A 27,145-nucleotide genomic window follows, 5' to 3' on the forward strand; every position below is an offset into this window, starting at 1 on the left:
AAGAAATCCTTTGCAAATAAAAGCAAATGTTTTCCTCTATTCCAACATCTGTAAAAAAACCCACAGGCATCCAAAGCTAACTTTTTATAAACAATAAAAAGGACAATCTTCTGTGAATAACTATTTTAGCCTTTCTAACTAGGCTTTGCCATCAGATTGCTGCAGTTTATTGTTCTCTTTTTCTTTTGCCTTTACAAATCACAACCATAACTGTGGAGAGGTTTTGATCTATTTAATTACAAGAATTCCAGTTGTGCAACTGGTGGCCTATTGTTTCTCTTCAATGCCTGGTCAAGAGTAATTTTTAGAAATAAGAGAGGAATCTGAATAGTCATTGAGCCTGAAGTTTTCCCAAGAAAGATGTTGGTGGCCTAATATGAGATAACAGCTATGATATTGGTATAGGGCTGTTCAGTAGGTGGCTTCTGTTCAATAATATTTCTTCATTATTTCACAGTATTTGTATTCTGCTTAGTCTTTGCTGTACAGACCTCTGGAAGACCCCAATTATCAAATGCATGACACGAAAAGTCATTTGTTTGCATTAATAGCATGCTGTTAAAACTGCTTTATGGCTCAACTATAGAGAAAAAAAACCATAAAACACTGTGCTGATCTTGTGTTTAGCATGAAGAGATGGTACCAAGAGAGCAGTTTGGATATATATGCCCTCTAGGTTTCAGTGACTTACTGAGCCAATGGATTTAGTAAAGGGTAAATTCATGTTTTGCTTACACTATTGCCTAGATATTGTATAGGAAAACAAAAAGGTTAACAGTAAAATGTGTGTTTACCTTTTATTCTAACTCTTCCTGGATCACCCTTCTCTCCTTTTTCCCCAGGCTGTCCAGCAGAACCAGGAGTCCCCTTATTGACAAAGAAAAGAGTTGTCAGTTATCTCCAGCAAGGAATCAAAGTGGGAATTGAAGGGAAAATTAGGTATCTATCTCTTGCATGGTTTCACCAAAAAAGACCAATTAAAGTAACCAAAGGGATGCACTGGTCTCTTTTGATGGTCAAAAAGAGGAGTGTGAATGGCACATGGTCTTTTCAGGCTGACTCTGCCATGTGCACAAATGCACAACTGCGCTGGTTTTGCATTAATTGATGTTTGGTGAGGAGGGAAGAAGCCACCAACAGAAATGATTTTCTGAGAGGAGCTGCTGAGAGCTTCCTCCATACCAATCACTGACCTATTTTGAATATTGACACTTTGCTAAACCACTTAAAAGTTGAACATGCCTCTGTGGACACATGTTAAAGATGAACAAACCCCGGGAAATCTCAAATTGGCAAACCAAAACCACTACAACAACTGAAAGAAATTGTAATGCCAGAGTACTGGGCCCACAGCTGCACAGATGTGGCACTGCAAATGTAAGAATATCAAGAGACAAATGATTCATTAACTCTTCCCACTGCAGACTTCAACCCACTGAGGAAGGGAATCTGGAGAGTGGTGACTGCTGGATGAGGCTGTCCTCCCAGAACTGAACACCGCAGGAAGTAAGTGATGCTTTTTTTTTTGAATGAAAACCCACAAAGCCAACAAAAAAAATTTCATCTAGTTAGGTACATTATATTCTTAGATGAATATATGGCTTCAGAGGTTTAGAGGGCAAAATAAATACTTTTCTATATTTTTATGCTGATTTTTGTTTTCAGCTGTCCAAGCAGGGTGCACTATTCATATAATCTTTTGTCAAGGTTTGATCTTGAAACAGTATATATGGATTAAGACAACCATGTGAAATTTACACAGAAGTAAAAGGCCACTAAGGTACAAAACTGGGGTATTATTTAGGTAGCTTCCTCTGTTACTCAAAATCTTTCCTTTAAAAATAGGTGGAGCAAAACCAGTTTATAATGTGATTGACAATTTCAAATCAGGGAGCAGACTTCTGAAAAATGTGTATCTGAAACTAGAAGTGACTATTTGTTACAATGTCTAGATCTTCAAGTAGACAGTATTGAGCTATTAGTGTCTGAAAAGAAAATGAAGGATTTGGAAAGAAAAAAAAGCAGAAAAATGGTCCATTAGACCAAAGCACTTCTGTACTGAAGTGAGTTATTTCCTTCCAAAGTGAGTACTTTGTCCTTGTTTCTCAATTAAGTAACCTAAGAACAGCAAAATTCAGACAAGGCTTCAAGCCTTACTTCAGAGCCACAAGGGCTAAAACATACTCTCAAAAGTAACAAAAACAGCAGAATCTCACATACACCACTCAGGTTATAGGGTTTTAAGAAAAAAAGAGGGCAAATGTAAATCTCTCCTCTAATGAAACGATTGGAACTTGACTAAGAGCCCTTCCACCTCCTTCTCTCACACTCACAATGGATTTGTTTGCTTTTTTTCTTTTGAAAGAACATGTTCTGGAAACTTTTAAGCAATTCCTTATGTGAGCAAACAGTTCTGCTATTAAAACAAACCTGAATCTCAAAAAAAATAAAACAAAAATCAACCAAGAACAAAAAAAATAGGCACAAAACCCCCTCTAAACATGCCCCTCAAAACAGCCCAAAAACCAAGCCATAATGCAGGTTATAAAGCAGGGCATATCTACCTATATTTTCAAAGAAAAACCTCTCACACACAAGAAAATGTATTAAAAAAACCTTCTATTTGACATTATTTTGGCATGCAGCATCCTGGATGTACATTCCATGTGTCAGACCAGAAGAAGTAGATCAAAATCACAGCAAGACCAATAAATTATCATATACTGTTTTCCTAAGGCAGTTAGATTAAGTGGTGTTTTGAATTACTCTCACTCTGGGGACTAAGATAAACTATATGAAGCACATTAAAGAAAGTAAGTCTACTCCAAAAGTAAAAGCTTGTTTCACTAGACTGTATTAAGCTAAAGCAGATAAAAGTTCCAGATAGTGTTCCAGGGCACTTTCTCCACCATTCTGCTTAAATGCCTGCTGAGTTGAGAGGAAGCTTGATGTTGTTTAGTGAAGCTCATGAGAATCACTCACAGGGAGCCCTGGTGATCCCACTGCACCAGATAAGCCGGGGTCACCCTTTTCTCCGTGTCTTCCTGGGGATCCCATTTGTCCTTTCCTTCCTGGAGTACCTGCAGGTCCTTGCACACCACGGGCACCAGGAGGACCAGCACTACATGAGCAGAGGCCTTGACTTCCTGCATGAAAATGTCAAAATTACATTGAAACAGCTGAAAAATTATCACACAAAAAATAATGCTGTCCTATTTCTTTTCTGTGTGAGTAGTGCACCACATTTAGACCATTTTATCTCATGTTATCTCACCAGGAGAGGATTGTGTCTCCCTTTACAGTGCTGAGTAACTCTGCACTAACAGGACTCTGCTGATTAAGAAGCCCCAGTGCCAACAGTAACTCTGTATTTTGATGGACCTAAACCTCCAAGTTACCATGAACTTCTTGCACATTTAGATTTGACACTCCTGGCAAAGGTTTCATGTTCAAACTGTTGTTATCCAGCTTACCCTTCTCTCCTTTTGCCCCTTTTCTTCCTGGAAGGCCAATCTGACCTTTTGGTCCAGGTTCTCCAGGGATCCCTCTGTCAGTACAGATTACACCTTTGAAAAAACAAATTTTCCAGCCAGTATAAGTCAGGTTTACTGTTTCCCCAGTTTACGTCATGTGTCCTCTCCCTTCTCTTGTTATTCTTACATAAGAAGTTAGAGATTTATTAAATGCTTTACAGGCTGTTGCTTATAGATTATACTGCAACAGACGGTATGGCTAGAGTTGATGTTGACACATTGCCTCTCATTGCCACTGTTATTTTTTTCTACTTAAAACTTTACTTTTTTCTTTCCTAAAGGATGCAGATTTGAGTTTCCACCTCTGTATTTTTAACTTGAACAGTTAGAAAATGGTCTATCAGACCAAAGCACTTTTAAAGCTTAATTTCAATATCTGTGTTACTTTTGTGGGTTTAAACCACCCAGAAAACTATGAAAATCTTGAAATCTCACTGATCAAAAGCTAATAGGAAAGATATGGTTTCAACATCCCATGAAAACTTGGAAATAGCTGTCAAAATGCACTTTTCACTTCTCTGTATTTGTAGCACCAACAAAAGCAATGGATCTATTAATCTGCAGAATTCTATTTCTGTTATATGAATTGCTATTGAACCTACTGGGTAGTCCAGGTAAGCCTTGTCTTCCTGGCTGCCCTGGCAGGCCGGGTGGTCCAGGAAATCCCGGTCTTCCTGGGATTAATTCACCTGTTCCAGGCAAACCAGGGTCCCCTTGAAAACCTTGAGGTCCTGGTGCCCCACTTACTCCTGGCAGGCCAGGAAGACCTGAAAAAAAAGAAAGGTAAACAGCCCACACAGCATTAATGTGAGATATCAAGGAGGAAACTCCAGACCATTCAGGACTGCTCTGAAGAATAGCTTCTATACAACTAATGTTGAATCCAAATCCTTGGGTTTTTCAGGATCCACTAGAAAAGAGGTTCCTGCTATAGACCTTCAAATGCTTCTCTTCCTCCTTCCCTCCATTATCTCTTTTGCAGACATCCCAGTTACTCCAGCTCCTCATACAGAGCAAAGTCATCCTCAGCACATCCCTTTATGTCTTTTTGGGATGGAGAGCAGACATTTTAAGCACAGCACTCCAGACACAGTAATACCATTGATTTACCATGGTAGCATTCTCCTTTGTCTTCTGTTCCTTTTCTAGTAATTCTTAATGTTCTAGTCTCCTTTGTCTTCTGTTCCTTGTCTAGTCATTCCTAATTATCCTACTTGGATAATTTGTTTCTTTTTCTGGCTATTAAGTGCTGAGTTAATAGTTTTACTGAACAGTCTTTAGAGTTGGTGACTTGCATCAAACAAGACCAAAGAGTAGTTTTCTTTCAGCTGCTTTCTTTCCTTCTGATGGTTAGTTCACATTTATCCTCTACTTCTCTTACTTGTTCCATCATATCCTGGTCTTCCTAGAAGGCCTGAAGGACCAATTGGTCCAACTGACCCCATTTCACCAACAGGACCTGGAAATCCAGGATCTCCTCGTGGACCTACAGAGAATTACAGAAACATGTGAGTTGAACACCTTATGGAATTGACAGCTTAAATCTAATTTATGCTGCAACCAAAATTATAATTTGGAAACTGCACAAGAGTAAAATAATTTATGAAGCATTTTAAAATGTGTAACAATTTAATTTTAAGGTGGGAGGATTTGGTTATTTTTCTATGGATTTCAGCCCGTTTCATAAGCACATTTTTAACTCTTCATCACTTTGTAGAAGTATCTTTGTGCTATGTATTACAAAATGATGAGAGAAATGTTTGGCTAAAATAAACACGTGTAGCATTTAAAATAAATATGGATTTCATGTTATGTGCTTTGGCAGTACACACAGGGATGTAATTTCAGGATCACCTTAGTTGAAATTATTCAAATTCTTAAAAGTATATTTTCAAAATTGCTACAAATAATAAAATTTAAAATTACAATTACATACTGATAAAGAAAATCTGAATCAGATGCAAATAGCTTCATTAAATTGGAAAAAATAAAATATGGGCAGCAGTTCTACTCTCTATTGTTCTAAAGGCCTCTTTCTCTGAAGATTGTATCCACTCACACCATGTACATGACTGAATGTTACTTGAGATATTAAGCCTGGGGTTTGTTGTATGGGCTGGGCATGGTAGTCTGTGGAAAAAAATTAATTTATTTCAGGATAAGGCCCCTATGTCATGGGGGGTTCTGCTGAACTGGGGTTTTGTTGTAACTTACTTCTGTGATCACAAGAAATTTCTAGTGCTGTACTAGACAATACAAGTTATTATGAGCTCTCTGTTGAAATATTCTCACAAGACAAACTCTTCAAGTATTACATGCAAAAGCACAACCTTGCAGGCAGCAGACCTGGCTGTTCCCCACTGATTCCTGCTATGAAATAAGAATTTTCACACATCTTTTCACCCATTACATGAGTAAAATGGGGATAAAGGGAGCTGGGCCATTAAAACCCAGCCTGTAATAAATTGACAGGTATTCTGTTGGGAGTAGTAGTCCCAGGTTTTTTCCCCTGCAAACAGGAAACTTGATTGTAGTCTAAAATCTGTGTGTTGTGGCAGTACTAAAATCAGGAATCCTAAATGACAATGGGAAGGCAGGTGTTCTTATTTGCTGTCCATTAACCAGCACAGGCTTATTTTTCATTGATTTTTTGTAGCTATGCTTAGGTCCAAGAACGAGAGAGTCCTTCAGATCTAGTTGTGACTGTATGCACAAAGATCTTTCTCCCAAACAAACATTTAATGTGACACTTGTGTGATAACGTAGTTCCAGGAAGACCAGCAAGACAAACACAAAATGTGGCTGAACCCACAAACAGGGGGGTGGCCTGTGGCCACTGGGAGTATTTTAGGGTTCTGTCCCCTGCACCCCTAGTGACCACTTTCACACGCCTTCGCAAAACAGATCCTGCACTTTATACAGCACAAAGACTAGTCAAAAATAGATATAACCTTTTATAGGAAGCAGTGGAGTTCCAACAGCTCCAGGAGGACCTGGGGGCCCTTTTTCTCCTGGATCCCCCTGTAAGAGTCCAACAATCATTTTTTTTATATACAAATATATGGTGTACTACAATGTAACCGAATATTTCAACAGTGGGGAGATAGGTAAGGATGTGATACACAGGGTCCAGAAAACTTGATTTTGACACTTTGCAGCATTTAAAACCAAGCAAAAATATTTAAAATAATCATTATCTTTCAGGATACCAGTGGCTGAACAGTAATATAGCCATCACACATATCTATTTGACTCCTCAGAACATGTGACTGCTGTATTTTATTTCATTCATTTATTGTAAATATGACTCAACTACAGGAAATCAGTATCCATTTAATTGAGAAATTTTGATTTAACAACCAATGTGTAATTAAAAATTACAGAAATGCTATATCAGGATTAGGAAATTACTTCTATGACAAATAAGCATAGAGAAAGTTTCACTGTCTAACAGCTATTATCAATGGTAAGAGATACTCAAAGCTCTTACAAGAAGTTTAAAACATCTGCATTAGGGAAACATGAAAGTGTTTACTAATGGTGAGGAAAATCACTTCTGCTTGGAGGTTTTCTAAATTAACTTGGATTTTGCTACTTAGAATTGCAAGTGAAGTGGACTTTAGGGAAGTCTTTTATGTGGCAAATTGTATTAGACCTTTTGCTTTGTAGATTAGAAATGAGCTCTCCTTTTTCAGCAAATGGAAACTAAGAAAAGAAGAATGTCAATGTGGGAACTGCAGAGTGAGGCTGCATTCCCAGAGTGGACTCCAGGGCCTTTTAGGACACAGACAAGGAGAACTGCATACCCATTCTTACACAAGTGAAAACAAGGCCTCTATGCCTCTCTCTTGACTTTTTTTTTTTTAATGATATCTCTGCAGTAGTTAGACAGCTCTGTTACTGACTGCTGCCCTCATGATCTCTGGCCTGTTTCCTTTGATGGTATCTTGCAAAATGAAAAAATATCCTTGTGTCATCTTTGGTTCTTTTAAACAGGAACATAAATTTGTCTTCTCTAATGACACAGAAGAGCCTTCTGTGTGGCAGGAAAGAAAAGGTAAAACTAGTATTTTTCCTCCTCTGATAAATTTAGAAAGGATTTTGAGCTTTAAAATTAATTTAATGATTATTAAATAAAGATTTGTATAATAGATGTATTTGGCCCAAGTCTTATATAATTTTCAGGCTGATTTTTAAATGACACAACCAGAACACAAGAAAGAAATGAAGAGTAATGAGCCAATGTCAAACATGTCTGGTTTTGGTATCTCAAGTAATAAAGACCAATTCTAGTTGTGGTCTCTGAAAATCTGGTTTTAGGCTGTTAGGGCTAATGACCCTCTCTGGCTGGAAGCTGCCTATTTGCTGTGTTTTCACCATTGGTACACCCCCACACAATGGCATAGATCTCTTTAGATTATTTTGTTGACCGATACTGTTTTCTCTTCCCATAAAAACTTTAGGAAACTCAGCTTGCTGACAGTTTATTCTAAAAAAATTATGTTGCCAGCATCCAGGCTTAGGCATCAAAAGCTATGGCAACAATTCCTTCAAGTCCACTCTTTTAAAAGAGGAACTCTACTTCCAATGCAACTGGGGTTTTTTTTCTGAGTTGCATTCACCTTAAACCTGAATGCATCTTAGATTTTCTATGAATATGTTTGTTTCATAAAAATCTACACAAGGACAGGCTATTCCCAGCAGAAGTTATAATCATATTCTTGTTCCTTCGGTCCATGTGATTTTTAGTGGATCATAAGCAACAGCTGGTGAGGGCAGCTAAATGGCTGATGCAGTCTGGATAGGTCTGCTCCTTTCAGGAATAATCAGATTTCTCCAATGGTTTCCCAATCAAAACTACAGCATCTGTGCAATCACTCAGTATTTTGCCTATCTGTAGTAGTTACCCTTTTTTTATTAAGTTGTGCCTGTAATTGATTTGATTTCTTTTGCTCCGGGCACTAGTAATTGTAATTTCATCTTTCTGATTCATTACTACAGGACTTCAACCATTTCCCTGGCACAACCTACCAACAATTAATCATGTTTTTGTTTACTGTTTGTAGTGTTAACTGATGGCTACTCAGGCTGTGGGCTAATCAATGGAGTCTGAGGAATGCACTATTCTGTCTATAACATAATTTGTCTCAAGTGTGTTAATGAGACCCTGAGTTAAAACAATACGTACATCAGGGTGAAAACTTTTTAACAACAAAACACTTAAGATTTGATTCTAGATTTTGGGAGTATTGGACTGCAATGAATTTTCTGTTTAAATCTGATATGCAATGTTTCAGTTTAATTAGTATCTAAATTATATCACTGTGTTGTGAAGTTGATAACAGCCAAAGGGGATGGAAAAGTAACATCTGTGGGAATTTTTTTTTCCCAGGGTATGACCATATAATCAAAATCTTGGCTGAAGAAGCTGGTCTAGCATTCTCCTGGCATTCTCCTGACTTTGAAAGTAAGTCTGTGACTAAGCCAGATGTTTTTGTTGTACTTATTTACTTTATGTCTTTGTCATTTCTCATTTGTAAACATGCTTTGAAAAGCTGTCTGTTGCTTTATATTTATGTACTTTCAACTGTGTTTTTAGCTGTATACTACTTATGAAAAATTTGCACCAGCCACAGTTCACTTTTTTGTGTCACCACAGATTATGTAGAGCATGTTCCAATCTTAATCTTTAGTTTATAACAGAGGTGATTTTTGTGCAAATCTCTTGAAGAAAATTTACTGGCTTATATGCAGTTTTCAAAAACAATTATTTCAGAGGAAAATAAATACTCCTTGACTTTTGTATTCCAGAATATTTAAGCCAAGTTCATTAGCATCACTCTTTCTGCAGTAATGTTTTTGTCCTCTGTACTGTGACAATAACTTTGATGAGCTTTTTCAACCTTGGTGTCTCTACTGATGATTCTGTCACCCACCTTCTGCATTGCAGCATTTCTCTTCTCCTCTTGCTCATACACTGTTGACCATTTGGACCCTATCCCAGGACTCCAGGCCTTCCCCCCTGGCTAGACTCACTGCTGCCTTGCTCCCTCTAGGGTAGCATCCAGAACTGCTTTTTTCTTCTGAGTGTGCTTTAGAAAATATGATAGTTCCTTTCATTCAAGTCTTTGGTGTTGTTCAGAATTACAACATGATCCAGTAATCAGAATTTCATTTGTTCTGCAGCCTGCAGAAGAAAATTCCATAAAGTTCTGTCCTGAAATGTCACTAGACTGACACCTGGGTCTTCTGAAATTGTTTTAAGCATCTTTTCCACACTTTAAATATTTTCCTCTTTTACTGCTTAGCCCTGGGCTGTGACACCTATACTTCTAATCCCTAGTGGAAAGCAGCAGGTATTATAAAATAAAAGACAGTGTCATCAAAGTGAGCCAAAGTAGGAAATGTTTAAACATAGCTGGTGTGAAGGAGTCCACATCCTTACCATTCTGGTAAACATCTTGGAACAATTGTTTAAGTGAACAGACTGAAAACATGCCAAGAGATTTCGATAAATCATGCCAAGAGATTTTGGGAAATCATGCAAACAGGCCCATCTGAATGGAATCTTGCCACCTCATTTGGTTTTCATCCTCGTTTTCATCCTCGTTTATAGGACCATACTATTAATTAAATAAGAGCTTCCTTTACCTCCCATACCTCCCTGGGGAATGCAGCTCAGCTGTGAATACCTTGCAGAGTACTATAATTCATGGATTAGGTAGCTATCCTGGTATACTTACAGGTAACTATTTGGATTAACAATTCCTATGGTATGTAAGATAGAATTTCCACTCTCACCTGTACCAGCTAGGAATGTTTTCTTACATTGCTATTTACTACCATGGTGATGAATAACTATAACAATCATGAAAATAGTAAGCATTTACAGAAATTATGATTGTATAAAGGGAAATGGTCTGATAAGTGGGTACATTTGGCAGGAAATATTGGCACAGAGGGGAGTGGGGTGTGAATGTGTCACATTTTTTACCTGAATGCCTGGATAGCCAGGTTGTCCAGGAAAACCAGCAAATCCTGTTTCACCCTGGAAAGGATCAGATAAATACAATTTGATTAATCTGTTAAGACATAATTAATTGAATAAAACCCAGTAAGGCAGCTATACAGTACTGTCATGTTATAATTGTGTCCAGAGAATTCACTGGGTTTGTACAGGAGGTGGTGTTTCACAGACTCTCCTGTGATGGAAAATTCACAGCCTGTATTGCCAGGTTATTCAGACAGTGCTCAGCAGATTCAGTGAAGCTGGGGCACAGAATTAGCTGGAATACATACCAGCAGTCTCTGATAGACTGTCTGCTTAATACAGCTGAAATTGGTTTGCTGCTTGCTGAATGATTCTCTTAAACTACTGCATGGAAAGCAGCTGCACATCAGCTCTCTTCTCTTTTTATGATTTTCTAATATACTCATCCAGGCAGTACTCAAAGTCTTTAGGTAGGCAGGAGTAAAAAACAAAGTGAAAAGTATTTTTGCAGATAAAACAGTCACCTGGAACATAACTCTAGAGGCAAATATTTATACATCAATGTGATTTATGAACAGCATGATCACTATCTTAACTAGAGTTGGGCAAAATATAGATCTATATACATACATCTATTGTTCTTTATTCCAGTAAGATGCTGTAAGTTCACAAGTAAAATTTAGCAGACTTAGCATCACTGGAATTTCTCAAGCCAGAAACGTGAACAAAACATGCATGCACCACAAAATTACACAAACAATGTCACCATAAAAAACAAAGTTAACATGCTGCATAACTTTTCTATTATGCTGTTTGTGTGTCCCACTGACTTTTCCTCCTCCTTGCAACTTCAGATTCCATTAGCAAATTTCAGCCAAATTTCAGAGTGGCAGAAATTCAAAGACACAGAGTCCATGCAGCTTCTGTGGCAACAGGTAGCAGAACAGAAAAGAAGGAATGCAATCTGCTCTGTGAAGTATGTGGAAATTCCAAATCTGCACAAATCCACAGAAAACAAAATCTCATTGATCTCACTGTTCAGGGAACTTCTGATACTTTCTGCCTTCATACCTTCATTCCAGGAGAACCTGCAGGTCCATAAGAACCAGGATGACCCTAATAAAAGCAAGTAGACTGTAAGCTAAAACAGTAAAAACTTGTTTAAAATTAAACCTATTCAGAACTGCTGATAGTTAATGTTAATAGCTAAATATTACTTGGGATATCTTCCAAAAACTTTGAAAAGCTTTTGCAAATAGTTTCTGTGAGAAATGGACAAGAATTAGAGCTATAGACCAAAGCAAACCAGTCAAGTTTTCACTTAATTTTTTTACCATATTGCATAAAGCACAGTAGTGGAATGCTGCTCCACTTCAGCACTGTTAGGCAAATCCAGCACAAGTAAAGTTGCTGTGAAAAACTGCCATCAACACGTATGGAGAACATTAAAATTACTGTGTTAGTACTGTGCTGTTCCAGGGCAGATTTGTGCTGCTCCAAATATTTAGAGGATAACCCTACAGATTTACTTTCTTTCCAAGGAAAGTCTGTATGAGCTTATGTTTAAGTCTGAGACAGGGTAAATCCCAGGGCAAGTCTTCTAAATATTCTATACAGGAGGCATGACAGATTAGTTCAAAAAATCCTTAAAGTCTTTCTTGAAATTGCAAACTTGAACTGCCTAATTATACTGAATTTATGATATAATTTATTGTGCAACTTTCTTACCCGCAATCCAGGGAATCCAGGAAGGCCCTTTTCACCTTTTTCTCCTCTCCCAAGTATGCCCTAGAGTAGTCAAAATAGTTTTTTTAACCAAGATGCTCAGTGAAGTGTGCCATGCATTTTAATTTTTGTGCATGTATACATTACATAGATGGATCTTGTTTCACTTGTGAGGTTCAGTCGCTGGGGCTGACTTTGCACAGCATCCCCAGCAGTGCCTAAGTAGCTCCAGGTATCTGAGGAACCTGCTCTGGTCTCTTCTCTAAGCTTCATATTATTTCAGCAGTTGAATTTGTATATATTTTTCCTAAAGCTTTTGGCATTGTTGAGCTGCTTCAGTTGATTTCTCTGCTCCTGCTTATGAATTACAAGTGTATGTATTATCATCTACATAGACAAATAGTACTGGAGTGTGCATATAAAGCCGTTTTTTTTCAATGTAAATATTAAAGAAAAAGATTAGCTTTGTTCTCTTTTCCAGTGCCAAGTAACAGTGGTTTTTATGATGGAAAATGAACTTCTGAAAAAGTGCCAAACTTACACCTCAGAAAGCTGATGTTCATGCTTCTCATTTCTTCTCTTCTACTACAAAGCTAAATAAGTTTTTAACATAAACTAGAGTCATTCTTTTGTCTCCAATTTCCTCTTTTTTTTCTGAGATCTGGCAGCTTCCTGCCTATGGATTTTCCTCTTCTGGCACCTCAATGTTTAAATTGATCATGTTGACAGAAAGCAAAGAAAATGTAGAATAGACAGTAAAAAGCAACCCTCTCTCCAAACAGGTGACTCTGACCCTTGGGGCTCTCCACAATGTCAAGTTAAAGTCTTCCCTCAACCTTCTGTGGTAAATATACATCATGCCCCACTAAGAACACATTCAGATCATCTCTGTTTCTCTTCTTGAGGAAATAAAAATAATCTGTACTTGTATTTTCTTCACAGTTCCAATCCATTATCTCAACAGCACAACTGGCAACAACACTGATTTTTTTGCTACCAGGCAACACTGAATAGGTATGTATAAAACGGACTCAGAAAGATCTTCCAAAGGGTTTTAAATATTTTTGCTTTCACACTGATTTAGGCAGTGATTAAATTTCACAGCAAAAAATGCTGTGCTTTAGAAGTTTAACATAATAACCACACAAGGACTTTGCCAGCACCATGGGAAAAAAAAGTCCCATTACTTACTTTGGGTCCACGTGGCCCTCTGTATCCTGTTACCCCAGGTAATCCTTTTTGGCCCTATGTATAAAGGAAAGTTTTTGTGTATATTAATATGCAGGATATGCCTATGTGCTGTTTAATTTTTAAAGTCCTAGTCTGAATTAGAAGTGTTAAACGGTATGTTTTTAAGCACTGGGTGTATTTCTTTATGTGTCCTAGACAAAAGAAAAGGAAGAAAAACATTTATGTACTTATCTTTATTTCTGTTAATGCTGTCAGACCAGCATAATGACTGTGGAGGGAGATGGATAGATCTTTTAATTTGCTGCTCTTCTTGGTTTGATGCAAGTACTTGATGCAAGTGCTCACAAGCATAAATCTTCACTTTTGAGCACAGCCCCAGTCTGAATGGCTGCTTACACAGCCATGATTGTGTTGTGTTGTAGAGCAGCAAATGTCCCACTTCCCAGCAACATGGGGAGTTTATGGAGGTTCTTTTGGTCCTTTCTCTCTCTTCATACACTTATATAGCAGCTGTTTGCATGATCAAAGTCAAGGTCTAACATGTGAAATCTACTGGTTCCCTGAGTTGAGGCTGCAAGGAGCTGGCAATGCCAACTTCACCTTTTCATTTGTGTATTTGAGGAAATCTGACTTGAGGATGCAGAGGACTCTGTAACAATATAGGGCTCTGTAACATAGTTTTTGTTTTAAAAAAACATGGGTTACAAACATTCTAATGTTCCAAGCCACTCAGCTGTGGCTATGGTAGGTATGATCTTGAAGAAGTAGAAGTTGTTCAGGAAAGTTGTGGATGTCCCATTCTTGGAAATGTTCAAGGCCAGTTTGGATGAGGCTTTGAACAACCTGGTCTAGTGGAAGGTGTCCCTGCCCATGGCAGGGGGTTGGGACTAGCTGATCTTTAAGGACTCACCCAACCCAGATGATTCCATTATTCTGTGATAAAACTTGCAATAAAAATTGACAACAAAATCACACTAAGTTTTTATATTAAAAAGAGCACCCTAGAAGGCTTAAGGTTGGTTCAAAACTGTAGATTGGAGTACAGTTGCCAGTGATATGCAAAATTTATATTGTATTAAACAAGTAAAGTATTAGTGAAGAGCCACAAAGGGATTCAATAGCAAAGTAATCAAATTTGCCAAGATGCCTGAAACATGATTTGCAGTGACAAAAACTGAAGAACACTAAAGCAAGGGCAGTATCTCCTTTCTGCATCAAGACAGTCTTCCCTCCAGAACATGAGCTAAAGTACACATGGGGTGTCCCCTCCTGAAAGCTTGTAGGAAGGATGCTGAACAGAGGATTCTGCTGCAGCTGGTGGTTTCTTACAGAAAGATAGGTATATCTTATGCCATCCTTGCAAAAATTACATCACAGGATTGTACTTGCCAAGTTGAGCACTGTTAAATATGATGACAAATTAACACCTTTTGTCCTTTGAACAGCTGAGCTCCAGGAGGTCCAACTAACAGTGGTGACCCAGGCGGCCCAGGCAGTCCAATGTCACCCTGTGGAAGCCAAAACAACAGCAGAGATGTCCATGCAGCATTTCAATGACACTCAGCTTGTTTTCCTGTTGTACCACAGCACTACATATTTCTGTACTCACTGAAAATGTACTAATTACCTGCAGATAAAGGTTTGCACTGAGATCTGTAAGCCTCTTTACATCTGCCCAGATGAGTAAGGTTGGCAATCTAATCTCCTATTCTCCTGACTCATTAAAAATTATGCTACAGCTAAGGAAATAAATGAGAATGCCTGGCTCCTGCTCCAAATCTGCTGTGGAGATAGCAGTTACAGGACTGTCAAATCTCTTATGTGTACATACAGTCTCTCATATTCTAGACCAAAGCGTCTGAGCACAAGACTTTGTGAATGTGAAATGAAATTATTGATTTGTTGTGGAAAGTTGTCTATGTTAGATACTTACACAAATTCTAAGAACTGATTGGATCAATTCATAGAAGAAATTTCAAATATTCCACATTTGTCCTATATATCCTGAATATGCTAATATAGGTGGAGACTGGTAAAGAACTGTTATCATGTGCTTCTTACACCCTTTCCTTGACATCTGTTCTGCACTTAGCAAGAGATGAGATTCAGGGACTGATCTGGTCCAGCCCACCACTAAGTAATCACAAATACTGTTGTGATTACCTAGGCAGTGTCTGTTCAGAATGTATATGAACATTAAGTAACACTGATGGTTGCTTTTCAAAATCTTCAGAATGTGCTTGATTCCTGAATGCAGCTCACTGAAGGAATTCCTTCTGCTCAGAATTAATTGATTCAATAACTTCTTCTGTTCTAATGTGATGAGCAGGACACAATGCCACAAATGAATGGGTTCCAGGGAATTCAACAAGACTCTAGTATTCTTCTAACTCTACAGCAATAATATATTTAATATTATTTGTTTTCTTACCGGCTCCCCCTTTTGTCCATCCACTCCAATTCCTGGATTTCCCTAATTGATAAAGAATGTACACAGTTTCAGCATGATCAGAAAATATTAACATTAGAGTTCAATCAAGTAATTCTTTTGAAAAACTTGATAAAAAATAAACAAAAGGAACATTTCAAATACTTGTATAAATTATTATTTTACTAACAGCTTCAGAAGTTATTACCTACCTGTTCACCTGGCAAACCAGGGTAACCTGGAACACCCTTTAAAAGAGAATGAAGACAAGTCAGTATGTCTGATTTAGAGACAGGTTTTGAAAATTATTTCCTCTTGCTCGTAGGACCTAGAGGCAGAATTTTCTCTTTTATCTATTCCAAAGTGCAATTTACTTCACTTGGTCACTGCTTTGGCTGACCTCTGGTTTCCCCCTTTCCTGTCTCCCACAGGTGGTCTTGGAAAAAGAGAGCACTAGGAGCATTTCTCCATGACCACAGACTGCCAGGATGAAACATGTTCACACAGACATGGGAAGGAACAGTATATTCCTCAACTTCCAAACTCATAAGGTAAAGCTTATTACCTGCCTCAAAAATTACTTTTAGGCTTTGACTCACATTAAGGCAAGTTCTAAAATGGGTAGACAAGAATGAATGCATATCCTAAGGGAAGGCTGTATAACTGTGGGGATCTTACAGGCAAGCCTGGATGGCCTGGGTATCCAGATGGGCCCGTTGTACCTCTTGAGCCCCTGGGTCCCTGGAAAAGATTGAAAAAGGTCTTTTTGTGAACATAGAAAGAACTTGCCCTTTCCTACACAAACCCAGCCGCTCTAAACCACCTTGGACTCAGCCTACTGGCCACTGGATTCCACCCACAGCCTAAAGCTGACACCATGCCTGAAATCTCCCTGTGACTAGAGCAGCCCAGCAGCAGCTTCTGGGTAATACTGGACAAGGCACAGTTCTATGTTATTAATGCATTGAGAGTTCTCTTTGTCAGCAGTTGTGCTATGGTGTAGGGACTTGATACAATTCATCAGTGAATGCCTTTTTGAAGGGTATAACAAGAGGAACCCAAAGCCACCAAGAATGTGATTCGGCAACAAATTTAAACTCTCTCTTCTTCTTTCATGTTCTTATGGCTGGAATATCACAGAGTGCTACTTATTCTTGGGAGACCCATCAGATACTGAAGCAGAAGATTTCACATCTTGAAGTTCACAGAGAAAATATTCTGTGAATACCAGGGCAACAGCTGCTCCACATACAGCTAATGCAGGGAGGATGGTCTGTTTCTATTCTCTTTCAGCCAACACGAACTAGCCATAGGAACAAACTATACAGACTTGATGTTTCTCAGACTTTATTCTGGAATTTTGCTATTTAAGGCAGGCAGAGAGAAACCCCAATATTTCTTACCATACTAAGGAGAAAAAATGGAAGATCTTCAAGACAAAAAGCAGTTCTAGAACCCACTGACTGTACTTACAGGCAGGCCAGGCGGTCCAGGATCACCTCTCTCTCCCTGTAAAGACAATCATTTAGCAAATTAATCAGTTCAAGCTGTCTTGTGGGTGTTTTCTAACTTTACAGATATTAAGATCATAAACTAGCTGTTAGAGTTGTATACGGGTTTTTAATTTTTTTTTTCCCACTAAGTTTTATAGCTAGTGAGGAGTAATGGAACAATTACATTTAGCATACATGTTTTCCTAGAAATAGATTATTTTTTTCACAATCAGATACTTACCGGAAGTCCTTTTCCAAAATGTAAAATATACACTGAATTTCCTTTTTCTCCTTTTTGCCCTGGAATTCCCTTTAAAGAAAAAGAGTCTTTTAAAACATGGTCTACTTACTGATATCATACATTTCCATGGAGAATGTATGATAACTTCTCAGACTGTGACTTTCTGGTGCCCCTATATCACAGGGTAATCCACTAGGATCATGAATGATCACTTTATCTAAAAAAGCCTTCTGTACAGTTGAGCAAACCAGGTTCCCACAGCTTCTGGACTCCTGCTCTGTTTAGGTGCTCCTTAGCCTTTGAGTCCTTCAATATTCTACAATCTTCACAAATCTTGCCCTTACTATCAATATGCTTTCTGTTTCTTTCAGGGAGGCAGTGGTTTTAAGTACTAGCCCTCTGCCTTCCATGAAAGTTCATTGTGTGATTCAGAAGAATTTAAAGTGATACTGCATACAGATAAAAAAATAAAAGTATGGACTGTATTAGATGCATATATTCAATATTTTGAATGTTGAATTGTTATTTCTGAAGTTTTTCCATTTGAAATCCGAGTACAGTGGATATAATTTAACTAAGTTAACCACCTGAATACTGAGTTCAATAAAATGGGACACTGTCAACCACTTTAAAACTGTACTGGTACAGTGTTCATGATATCTTAAACTGTCTGTTCAAATCCTGCAGTCAGAATGAAACAAGGAAGGTATCTCTCCCTGGAATGGTACAATAAAAGGAAGAATTACAGCTGTCTGCAGCTGGATATAGCTACAGTAGATTGGATACAATTTACAGGTAAACAACAGCTGTTAGGGAACACAGTAAACAAATCAAAAGTTGTTTTTATCTTTAGTTATTTTACACGTGGTCTCTTTTATAATAAAACATTTTTGTTAGATTGAGTTTATCTTCTATATGACTTAGGTAAGGCCTTACAGATAGAAATTACTTTATTTCCAACAAGGTCAATGAAGTAAAGCCAATTTATTAAAACCATATGTACATGGTGTTAAATAAAATGGTACAGGACAATGTTATAAATAAGAATTAAATAAAAATGTTGGCTGTAATGTACAGTCAAGTTAGTACCTGGTGCAAGAAATCAATTTAAAAATAGGCAATCTGCATAGAGAGGTTGGAAGAGCATTCTAGCACACAGGGAAATATGGTTACTGTGTGTTGTTTTTCTGGGTAGCCAAATGAATTTGCACTGGAATTTTAGTATGCAATCCAAGGCTACATGCCTATTGTGTCTCCCAGTTCTTGTAGGATGCAAATACTTTTCTAGGCTTTCCAAAGAGCAGACTCCTGAAATTGGTAGGATTTTTGCTGTCCCATGTTCCTTTTTTCCTTTATGCCACTTGTCTAATTACAAAAAAGTAAAACTCTATTTTGAAGACCGTAGTACATAAGAAAATACACGTGAAATTAGAGTTTCAGCAGAAGTAACAAGTTACTTGCAGAGGTATTACAAATGAGGTTATTAGTAAGTTTACAATGTTGTGTCTTTCATAGCATGAAAGTGTATTTTATTCTAATTGTTATAATCTTTGATAACATCATTACACTCTTGCATCCTCTCCACATTTTTCTAATGGCTGAACTCAGCATTTTATTTAGCTCTCACTAAACACATTTGATTTTTCATGTAAAGTGCAGTTGTTTTTATTGTGTTACTTAAAAAATTTCAGGGAAGCTGGTAGATCAACTAATCAGCTCTTATTCATTCAGAACTAAAACTTGTTTTCACAATAAATCAAAGACTGGTGACTAGAACTCTTGAGTAAAATTTCTTTGGAACTACAGAAATAAATTACTGTAGCTTAATGACAAGAATCTTTTTATTTTCAGCAGTTGAGTACTGCTAACACAGCTACTTAAACAATTTTAAAGTGCCTTCCATTTTACCAGAAAAAGTAAACAAATATTAAAGTGCTAATTTCAAACTTTTAAACTGTGGAACGATCTCTGCAAATACAGATACATGTCTAAGCAAGACTAGGAGTGCACAGAGCACATATGTGTAAAAAAGTGGTACCAAATCTTAGAGTGAAACAGGATTTAGCCTTGTTGAACCTTCCACTTATTTCTAAGTCATCTCATGTAAGTCCCAACCAGTAATGCTTTTAAGAAATTTCAAGTACTAATGAATGCTAAGGGGGTTTCAAGCTACTCCTTTTCAGCTGGAGTGGCAATTCTGGGGAAACAAGACAGAATTTAACTCTCAAGGCAGCCATATGTACTTCAAGTATATAGAAGCTTATTTCACTTTCAAGCTTCATCTGTTAGGGCAGTGCTTTACTCCCATTAAGAAGTGAGTAAGAATTCCTGGGAATTCCCTGTGCAGCACTGTAAAGCTGATGCCACAGTCTAAGAGTCCTTTTAAGAGCTGTTGGCTTGGAGGGGAAATGAGCATGCACAGTGGGAATGCCTCTCACATACATAAGGACCTCTTGGTCCCATATAACCGCTTTCTCCTGGGAATCCTGGGTCTCCCCTCGAGCCATTGCAGCCGTCCAAACCATGCTTCCCTCTGGGTCCTTCCCTTCCTGGGAGGCCCTGAAAGACAGTTTAATCTTGATGAGAAATACACCATGATTAATGGGAAATTACTTTTTAAATTAACAGAACAGTTCAGAAATAAATATATCTCAGATGTGAATGAGATGACCTCTGATGACCTTTACAGTGGTGCTGGTTTCATATTCTTTTGCATTAGAAATGTCTTTTATTCTGAATAGATTTTTTGTAGGGTAGAACAAATGAGGTAAGTATTTTGTTTATTTTTCTTTTAATTCTGTTCATAAACTTTTCTTTATACCCTTAAAAGTTTTGAGCCTGTTTTGCCCTCCTCCTGATCCATATCTCACAGCAGAAAATGAGTAAATAATTCTACTGGGTGCACTGGTGATTCGGACAGCACTAGATCCACTACAGCTATAAAGCAGAAAAAACCCACAAAAAAACCCACAAAAAACCCCCACAAAAACCAAAAAAGAAAAAATAATAATTTCAAGCAACTTCATGCTTTTTAATTGTTAGGATAAAACAAGTAAAAAGAGGACATAGCTTGACCCAGGCACACAGAAATTACAGAGACTGTAGTTTTTCTAACCTAGTAATAACTAACCAGTGTGCAAATACGGATTAGTTCTACTAAAAATTAGGACTTGGGCAATAAAACAATGAGATTTTCTTGGAATTATTATCCTGTTGGAGAAAAAAAATTGCACAGAATTAAAGATTTTTGTAATGACAAAATATTAATTTTGACACAAAAATTTTTTTGGGGGGAGAAGTGTGAAAAATCATTAAGAGAGTATCCTGGTCATTTACCTGAAACATTTTTGTCAATTCTACCTTCTTCTTGTCTGTAAATTCTTCAGTCTAATTTGTGGACACTGTTTTCAAATGAACATTCTTTGCAAAAAAAATATACATTTCTTGGGAACACTTCCTCTTTTTGTGCCAAATTTTGGGCTTGTGACCTCTGCACTACCCAGACATTTTGGCAACAGTCCCACTGTCAAATGTGGACAGCTGACAAACAGATGCTACAACACCCACTCAGCTTTTGGTTCTGTTTTTACTTTCAAAACTCAGCATTTAAACTCTGTTTGATCCACATGAAACTGGTAGCATCACAAGAATTCAGTTCTAGCACAATATTTTAAAAAATGCATTATCTAAGATAGTATTTCACCAATTTTCACATTGAAAAAGACATTAATAAAAGTACATTATCACATGTTTATAAAGACATATTTAGGACCCAATTTGCTTATTCAGTCCCTATTCAGGTTAAAATTACTGGACTCAGCAGTTGAGTTTCTTCCTGCAAAAGGACTACAAGCAAAAATCAGAATGTTTGAACAAAAAACAGTGCATTGTTTGAGATATTCTCAGAGATGTTAAAAATTAACCAAGCAAACTACAAGCAAACAAGTGTATTATAGAACCTGAGAGAAGACATACTCTGCTTTTAAGCCTAGTGGCAGTCTCTGCCTTCACTGCCCCACTCCTGCTTGAAAATTCTGTACTTACCTCTTGGGGATTTGGTGGTGCTTGTTATCAATAGGAAACACAGTTGAAGTTAAATTAGTTATTTTACATTTTTTTTCAAAACATGTAGCTCTCTGAGAGAAATGTTAGAGGACTTGCTATGAATTTATGGGATCTGTAATTTTTACAAAGAAATATTTGTTTAATACGTACAGGAACACCATCTAAACCAGGAAATCCTGGAACTCCGGTTGGGCCCTAAAAACAGGTGATATGAAAAAACAAAGTTGATGAGATTATTACTTAAAAAGAATGAAAAACAAGAATATGTGCTACTATAGAGCAAGAAACAAAAAATCAGTCTTGTTTAAAATATGAATCAAAAGCCATAATTTTCAGAAATTAAGTATCTGAAAAAAACTTCTACAGGCCTAGCAGAAGAGTAGTGCCCACAGTTACCCATGTAACAGGTGGTACAAACACCTAATACTCAATAGCTATTCATACTCCAAAGATTATAAACTGACAGAACAGGAAGTTACCTGTAACTTATAAAATATTTCTGTAAATAATTTAACAATCCTATTCCTGTTTTGATAAAATTTTTGTTACAGCATTTACATTTCAGGTGTGCTAGATACTGACATTAGTGATTTCATTCTGAGATCAGTCAAATTAGACTATTAAAACTAATATGAAGTACCAAGGGCCAGGGATTGTACAGATATGAAAGATATTAATCTGAACTGCAGATTATACTCTGCAGTTTATACTCTCTAAGTGGTAATAAATCTCTGTTTAGTGCAGCATTTTTAAAAGCACTATGCTGCTCCCTCCAGCTCCCCATTTCTTCACATTCTTTGAGATTAAGGAGGATGATTTGGTATGTGACAATCAGAGTCTGTCCACCATCTTTTACATCTTCTGACAATTCTAATTCTGCAATCCACAGCAAAACGAAAATCTACTGAAATATTTTTTCAATAATTAACTATCTGTAATTAACTTCTGTGAGAATTTTGTGTGAGCAATAGTATAGTTTGGCAAATGCTTTTTTGGTCATTCAGTTTCTGTTTCGCTTATAAACATTTAACATTACACACTGTATATACCTAAAAGAGCTGTCTGTGGTGTTTCCTACCTTATCACCTTTTTCTCCAGCTGGCCCAGGCTTCCCATTCTCACCTCTCTGTCCTTTCTCCCCTGGCAGACCAGCTGGTCCTGTAGATCCCAAGGCCCCAATCGGACCTTGAGCTCCCAGCTCACCAGGCTGACCCTGAAAAGAGTCCAAAGAAGTGAACGAATACTTCTGTAACCCCCACAGCAATTCAGAGATGACCCTGTGCATAAAACAAGGCTAACAATGTATAAATATTCATGATTCAAAACAGTTGCTGGACAGCCTGCAGAACTGTTTCACGGATTAGCTGCTGTAGGACCTTCAAATTTAACAACTTGCTGGAGGTGATAATTTCTTTTCACCTTCATCAGGTCTCCAAGACCACCTCTCTGAGATGCTTGGGATAACCTCCAAGTCTTCCTGGCTCCAGCAATTTAAGTATCACCTTTTGCAAGCCTAGGACTTCAATGAGCATTGTGATTTCCCACCAGAAAAATGAGGAGTCCTTTTAGACAAAGGGACTTTTTACACAATTAGAACAATCTAGCAAGTTCCCTCTTTCAAGTCATGATATGCCAGTAAGTTTTTCTAGCTCATATTTTTCATAATAACTCTCATATCTTAGTGCCTCATATAAAACTTGTGAAGTTCCTGGAGAAAAAAAGAATAGTTATTAGCTAATATATTTACAGAAAGTATCAATTTTAATAGATTGTGCCAAAATTGTTTGGGAGGTTGAAGAATGTAATTTATCTACAAATGGCTCTAAATTGAGTATTTGTACCTTCATTACCATACAATCTCCATAGATTTCTATTAACTTTTCAAGGTACTATAAATTCTCCTAAAGCAGAATTGCTTCCCATGCCCACTGGACTTTTCAGTGGTGCGGACTGGACTAGCACTGGTATGCAGTTGTTTCAGATGTGTTGGAGTTTTTGTTCTGTGCTGCTCAACAACTATGCAATCATAGATTCAAAGTGTTGAATGAAGCAAGCTTTCTAATCAGGCCTCACATGTGAGCTGTCTACACTTCCACCCTACAAAAATCTATGTATTTGCAGGTCTTTATTTTGCTTACATATCTTTTTTATTTTATATCATTATCCTTGTTTACCTATAACTTGTTCTGTTTCCAAACTGAAGACTGTTTTGCTTTCAAGACTTCATCCACTAATTATACTAAATTATTAGAACTATAATTAATTCCATTAGTTACACAGTATGTATAATCAATCAATAATTTATTATACTATAGAATTAATTATTATAATTAATTATAATCCTGTATTTTAAAAGAGAGGAAAAGGGAACCCCACACATTCCTGAGAAAACCATATGGCATTAGGACCACTTGAGGGCAGTAAAAGATATTTCAGTATTCACAGAAGTAACAGGCTATATCTTTACTTTTATGAATGGATTGAAGGAAGAAAAAAAAATAGAAATGAAAGACGATTGTAAGAAAATATGTAGCTTCAGGAAGCAAAACAACTGAATGCTTTCTTCTCAGTGTAAACATTTCAGCAGGCTGAATCTGTCTGGACAAAATCTTGTGAATTACAGCCAGGGACTTAAGCTTCTTTTCCTTTTTATTTATTTTCTCATTGTCTTTAAAATCAGTGTGATTTGACAGTGAAAAGAAGTGAAAAATTTATGGTATGCATCATTCAATCCAATCAACAAAACAACAGAGAAGTTATATAATACGTGTTTGAACAGGAACATATTATAAGTTTCCTCCCCAGTGGAAGTAGGGCTGGATGACCAGTGGCCCTTAAACCATGAACAGGAACTTAGTCCAGAGGCTGGGAAAAGAAGTCCTACATTTAGAAATAAGGACCACCTGAAAAAAAGAATCCTCATATGAGTCATGTTCCATTTATCTTTACTTGCTCCTCTCACTTCAGCCTTGATCCTGCTTACAGAGAAGTCACTGCCGAAAATTCCAGGGCAGACTTAGCATCTCGTCTTCTCTAACAGTTACAATTTTTGAGATACCAGAACTTCAGCAGTGTAAAATATTGTGCAAATTAAGTGCTACTGGTATTAAAAGCTGATGATTCTGCATCCTTGTTAACAGTGAATGGACAGTTGGGATTCTGGGTGTTGAGTGTTTGCTTGCATGAGCAGTTGCAGCCTGTCTATTCACAGAGCCTTGCTCATTCTATGTTAGAATTAACTTATTAATTTAAGTACTTCTAAAGTAGCTATTACCCCCCCCCTTTAAATATTTGATTGAAAAAGATAATTGGACAACCATTTTAATTAAAACATCATTTTGTGTACAAGGGAAATGAATCAGACTAATAATAAAATACAACTCTTTGAATCATTAACTTTACTGGAAGTGGCATGACTTTTTAGTTCTCTAAACTATTACCTTGCAAAACGCATCATTCATCAACAGGAAAAGAAAAGCATAAGATGTTTTGCACTAATTTTTTAGTGCATTTGTCTTTTTGTGCATTTTGTTGACAACAGGTTTCTGCACCAACTTCAGTATTTTTAATTAATAGCATATATGCTCTGAATTCAAGAGTTGAAAGAGAAAATTTTCAAACATGTTATATCCTTTGGACAGTTAAGAAACATGATTTTTATTGCACTCAGATAAAAAAAAGCTGAGACACTGTAGGCATTCTATGGTAGTTATTCTAATTAAAAAATAAACACTTACAGGACATGTAGTCCTTTAGGTTGGTAAAATGTCTTCATTTGCTGCCACACTGTGAATTTAATTGACTTCATGGTCTTCAGTAGAAGGTAGTGAAGTCATAGAACAGAGTCACTGAATTCAGAATTCACAATGGGTTTGGCAGCTGATACAACTTTAGCATGCCATGTGAAGCTGATGGATTCTCTCTCTTTCTTTCAGCTCAAAGACTGATAATGACTGGAGCTTTGTTAAGACCAAACTGATACCATGCCATAACATCTATTATCACATCTATTATTTGTGCCCATCCAATGTGACTACCACAGCATTACAGTCTCAGGACAGCTGTAAAAATAAAGAGGATGAAGGTAGTCATGCTCATGTGGAAATGACAAATTAGCTCAGATAAAATGAACAGAATATTATGCCCGCTCTGCCATCTGATGCCAATAAATTCCTCTAGGTTTTCAGTGCCTTGTTAATTGTCTAGGTCAGGAGCTACCATGCCAAGACTACGGTCTGTTATTTTAGCATATCCTGGGCTTGACCTGCAGTAAGAAATTGACTTTAAGCAAAACAAGGCTATATTTTTTTTTAATTAACTATGCTTCCTAAGACTAAGACTGCAAGTACTTCAGAATCATGCAACAAAACATTTAATGCTGTTTGGAAAAGGCAATGGCCAAGGTTAACTGGAATTTTTTTTTAATGCATGAGACTGAAGAGCATCTGATTTTGAGAATGCCTTGAGCACTTAGCTCTCCCAAGCACAATGTTTTAAAGGAGTCTTAATTGGAAATAAAAAAAAGTCATGCTACTCAAGTGAATTGCCTTGCTTCTTGTTATCAAAAAAGTCAAAAGAAGCCCAGTTATCACTTTCAGTGAGGACAGTACCCTGTGTTACAGGCTATGGAGATGTACCAGTCATTCGTGAAATGCACTTACCTTCTGTTCATTAGAGCAAAAGTGAAAATGCCCAGCAATTCCACACAGATTGTAGGCAAATAACACAGCAGCCCTTTCCACTGTGCATTGTTGGACTCTGGCTTGTAACCAGTCATTTTCATTTCACAGGAGCAGGACAGAGCAAGAAGGAAAGGAAAGCAGTCTGTGGGCAAGAGAGGAGTGCTCACTAAGGCATTTGGAGAAATGTTTTATTTTGTAATTTGCTTAGTGAGGTGGGGGCATCTGCTGCTGCTCTAAGCTCCACCCATATCCTCTCCCCTTTTAGAAGAGCTGGTCAATTACAAAGCTACAGCTTCCAGGGTTTGGAGGGATGTCCATTCTGGGAAGATTCTACTCCTCACTGTGTAAGACTAGAACCAAACTAATTTTCACTGTAAGTCAAGGCTCAAAAAAACCCAGAACAAACCCTCTTCTAAATATAAACCTGATTGAGATGAATCTGAGAAATCACACAATTTGGAATTAAATCCAGTCTATTGCCCTTAATAGATTAAATTAGATATTTTTTTTTCACAGATTTTTAGCCAAGTAAATGCAATAATAATACTTAGCGCTTGAGAATCATAGAATTTCATAGAATCTCATAGAATTTCATAGAATTTCATAGAATTTCATAGAATGTCATAGAATTTCATAGAATTTCATAGAATGGTTTGGGATAGAAGGGATCTTAAAGATCAAGTAGTTCCATACCCCCTGTTATGGTTGGGATGACCTTCCACTAGACCAGGTCACTCAAAACCCGGCCTTGAACACTTCAAGGATAAGGCATCCACAATTTCCCTGGGCAGCATGT

At 37.3% G+C, this 27,145-nt stretch overlaps 1 protein-coding gene across 1 annotated transcript in view; it reads right to left on the reverse strand.

The window, feature by feature from the left end:
- Window positions 1-27,145, reverse strand: part of COL4A4 (collagen type IV alpha 4 chain) — a 61,567-nt gene that overhangs the window by 26,378 nt on the left and 8,044 nt on the right. The window contains exons 4-22 of the mRNA XM_054282580.1: window positions 22,746-22,880; window positions 21,818-21,862; window positions 20,045-20,161; window positions 17,603-17,671; window positions 17,342-17,377; window positions 16,547-16,609; window positions 16,081-16,116; window positions 15,872-15,913; window positions 14,868-14,948; window positions 13,441-13,494; window positions 12,253-12,312; window positions 11,596-11,640; window positions 10,528-10,581; window positions 6,485-6,554; window positions 4,915-5,019; window positions 4,136-4,300; window positions 3,474-3,566; window positions 2,983-3,146; window positions 795-867 (exon numbers count right to left, since the gene is read on the reverse strand). Of these exons, the coding sequence (XP_054138555.1) occupies window positions 795-867; window positions 2,983-3,146; window positions 3,474-3,566; window positions 4,136-4,300; window positions 4,915-5,019; window positions 6,485-6,554; window positions 10,528-10,581; window positions 11,596-11,640; window positions 12,253-12,312; window positions 13,441-13,494; window positions 14,868-14,948; window positions 15,872-15,913; window positions 16,081-16,116; window positions 16,547-16,609; window positions 17,342-17,377; window positions 17,603-17,671; window positions 20,045-20,161; window positions 21,818-21,862; window positions 22,746-22,880 (1,507 nt within the window). The remainder of the gene's footprint in view (window positions 1-794; window positions 868-2,982; window positions 3,147-3,473; window positions 3,567-4,135; window positions 4,301-4,914; window positions 5,020-6,484; window positions 6,555-10,527; window positions 10,582-11,595; window positions 11,641-12,252; window positions 12,313-13,440; window positions 13,495-14,867; window positions 14,949-15,871; window positions 15,914-16,080; window positions 16,117-16,546; window positions 16,610-17,341; window positions 17,378-17,602; window positions 17,672-20,044; window positions 20,162-21,817; window positions 21,863-22,745; window positions 22,881-27,145) is intronic.

Source organism: Melozone crissalis, unplaced genomic scaffold, assembly GCF_028551555.1.
Source record: "Melozone crissalis strain CALT ecotype California unplaced genomic scaffold, PUWL_Pcris_2 ptg000034l_1, whole genome shotgun sequence".
Taxonomy (NCBI): Eukaryota; Metazoa; Chordata; class Aves; order Passeriformes; family Passerellidae; genus Melozone; species Melozone crissalis.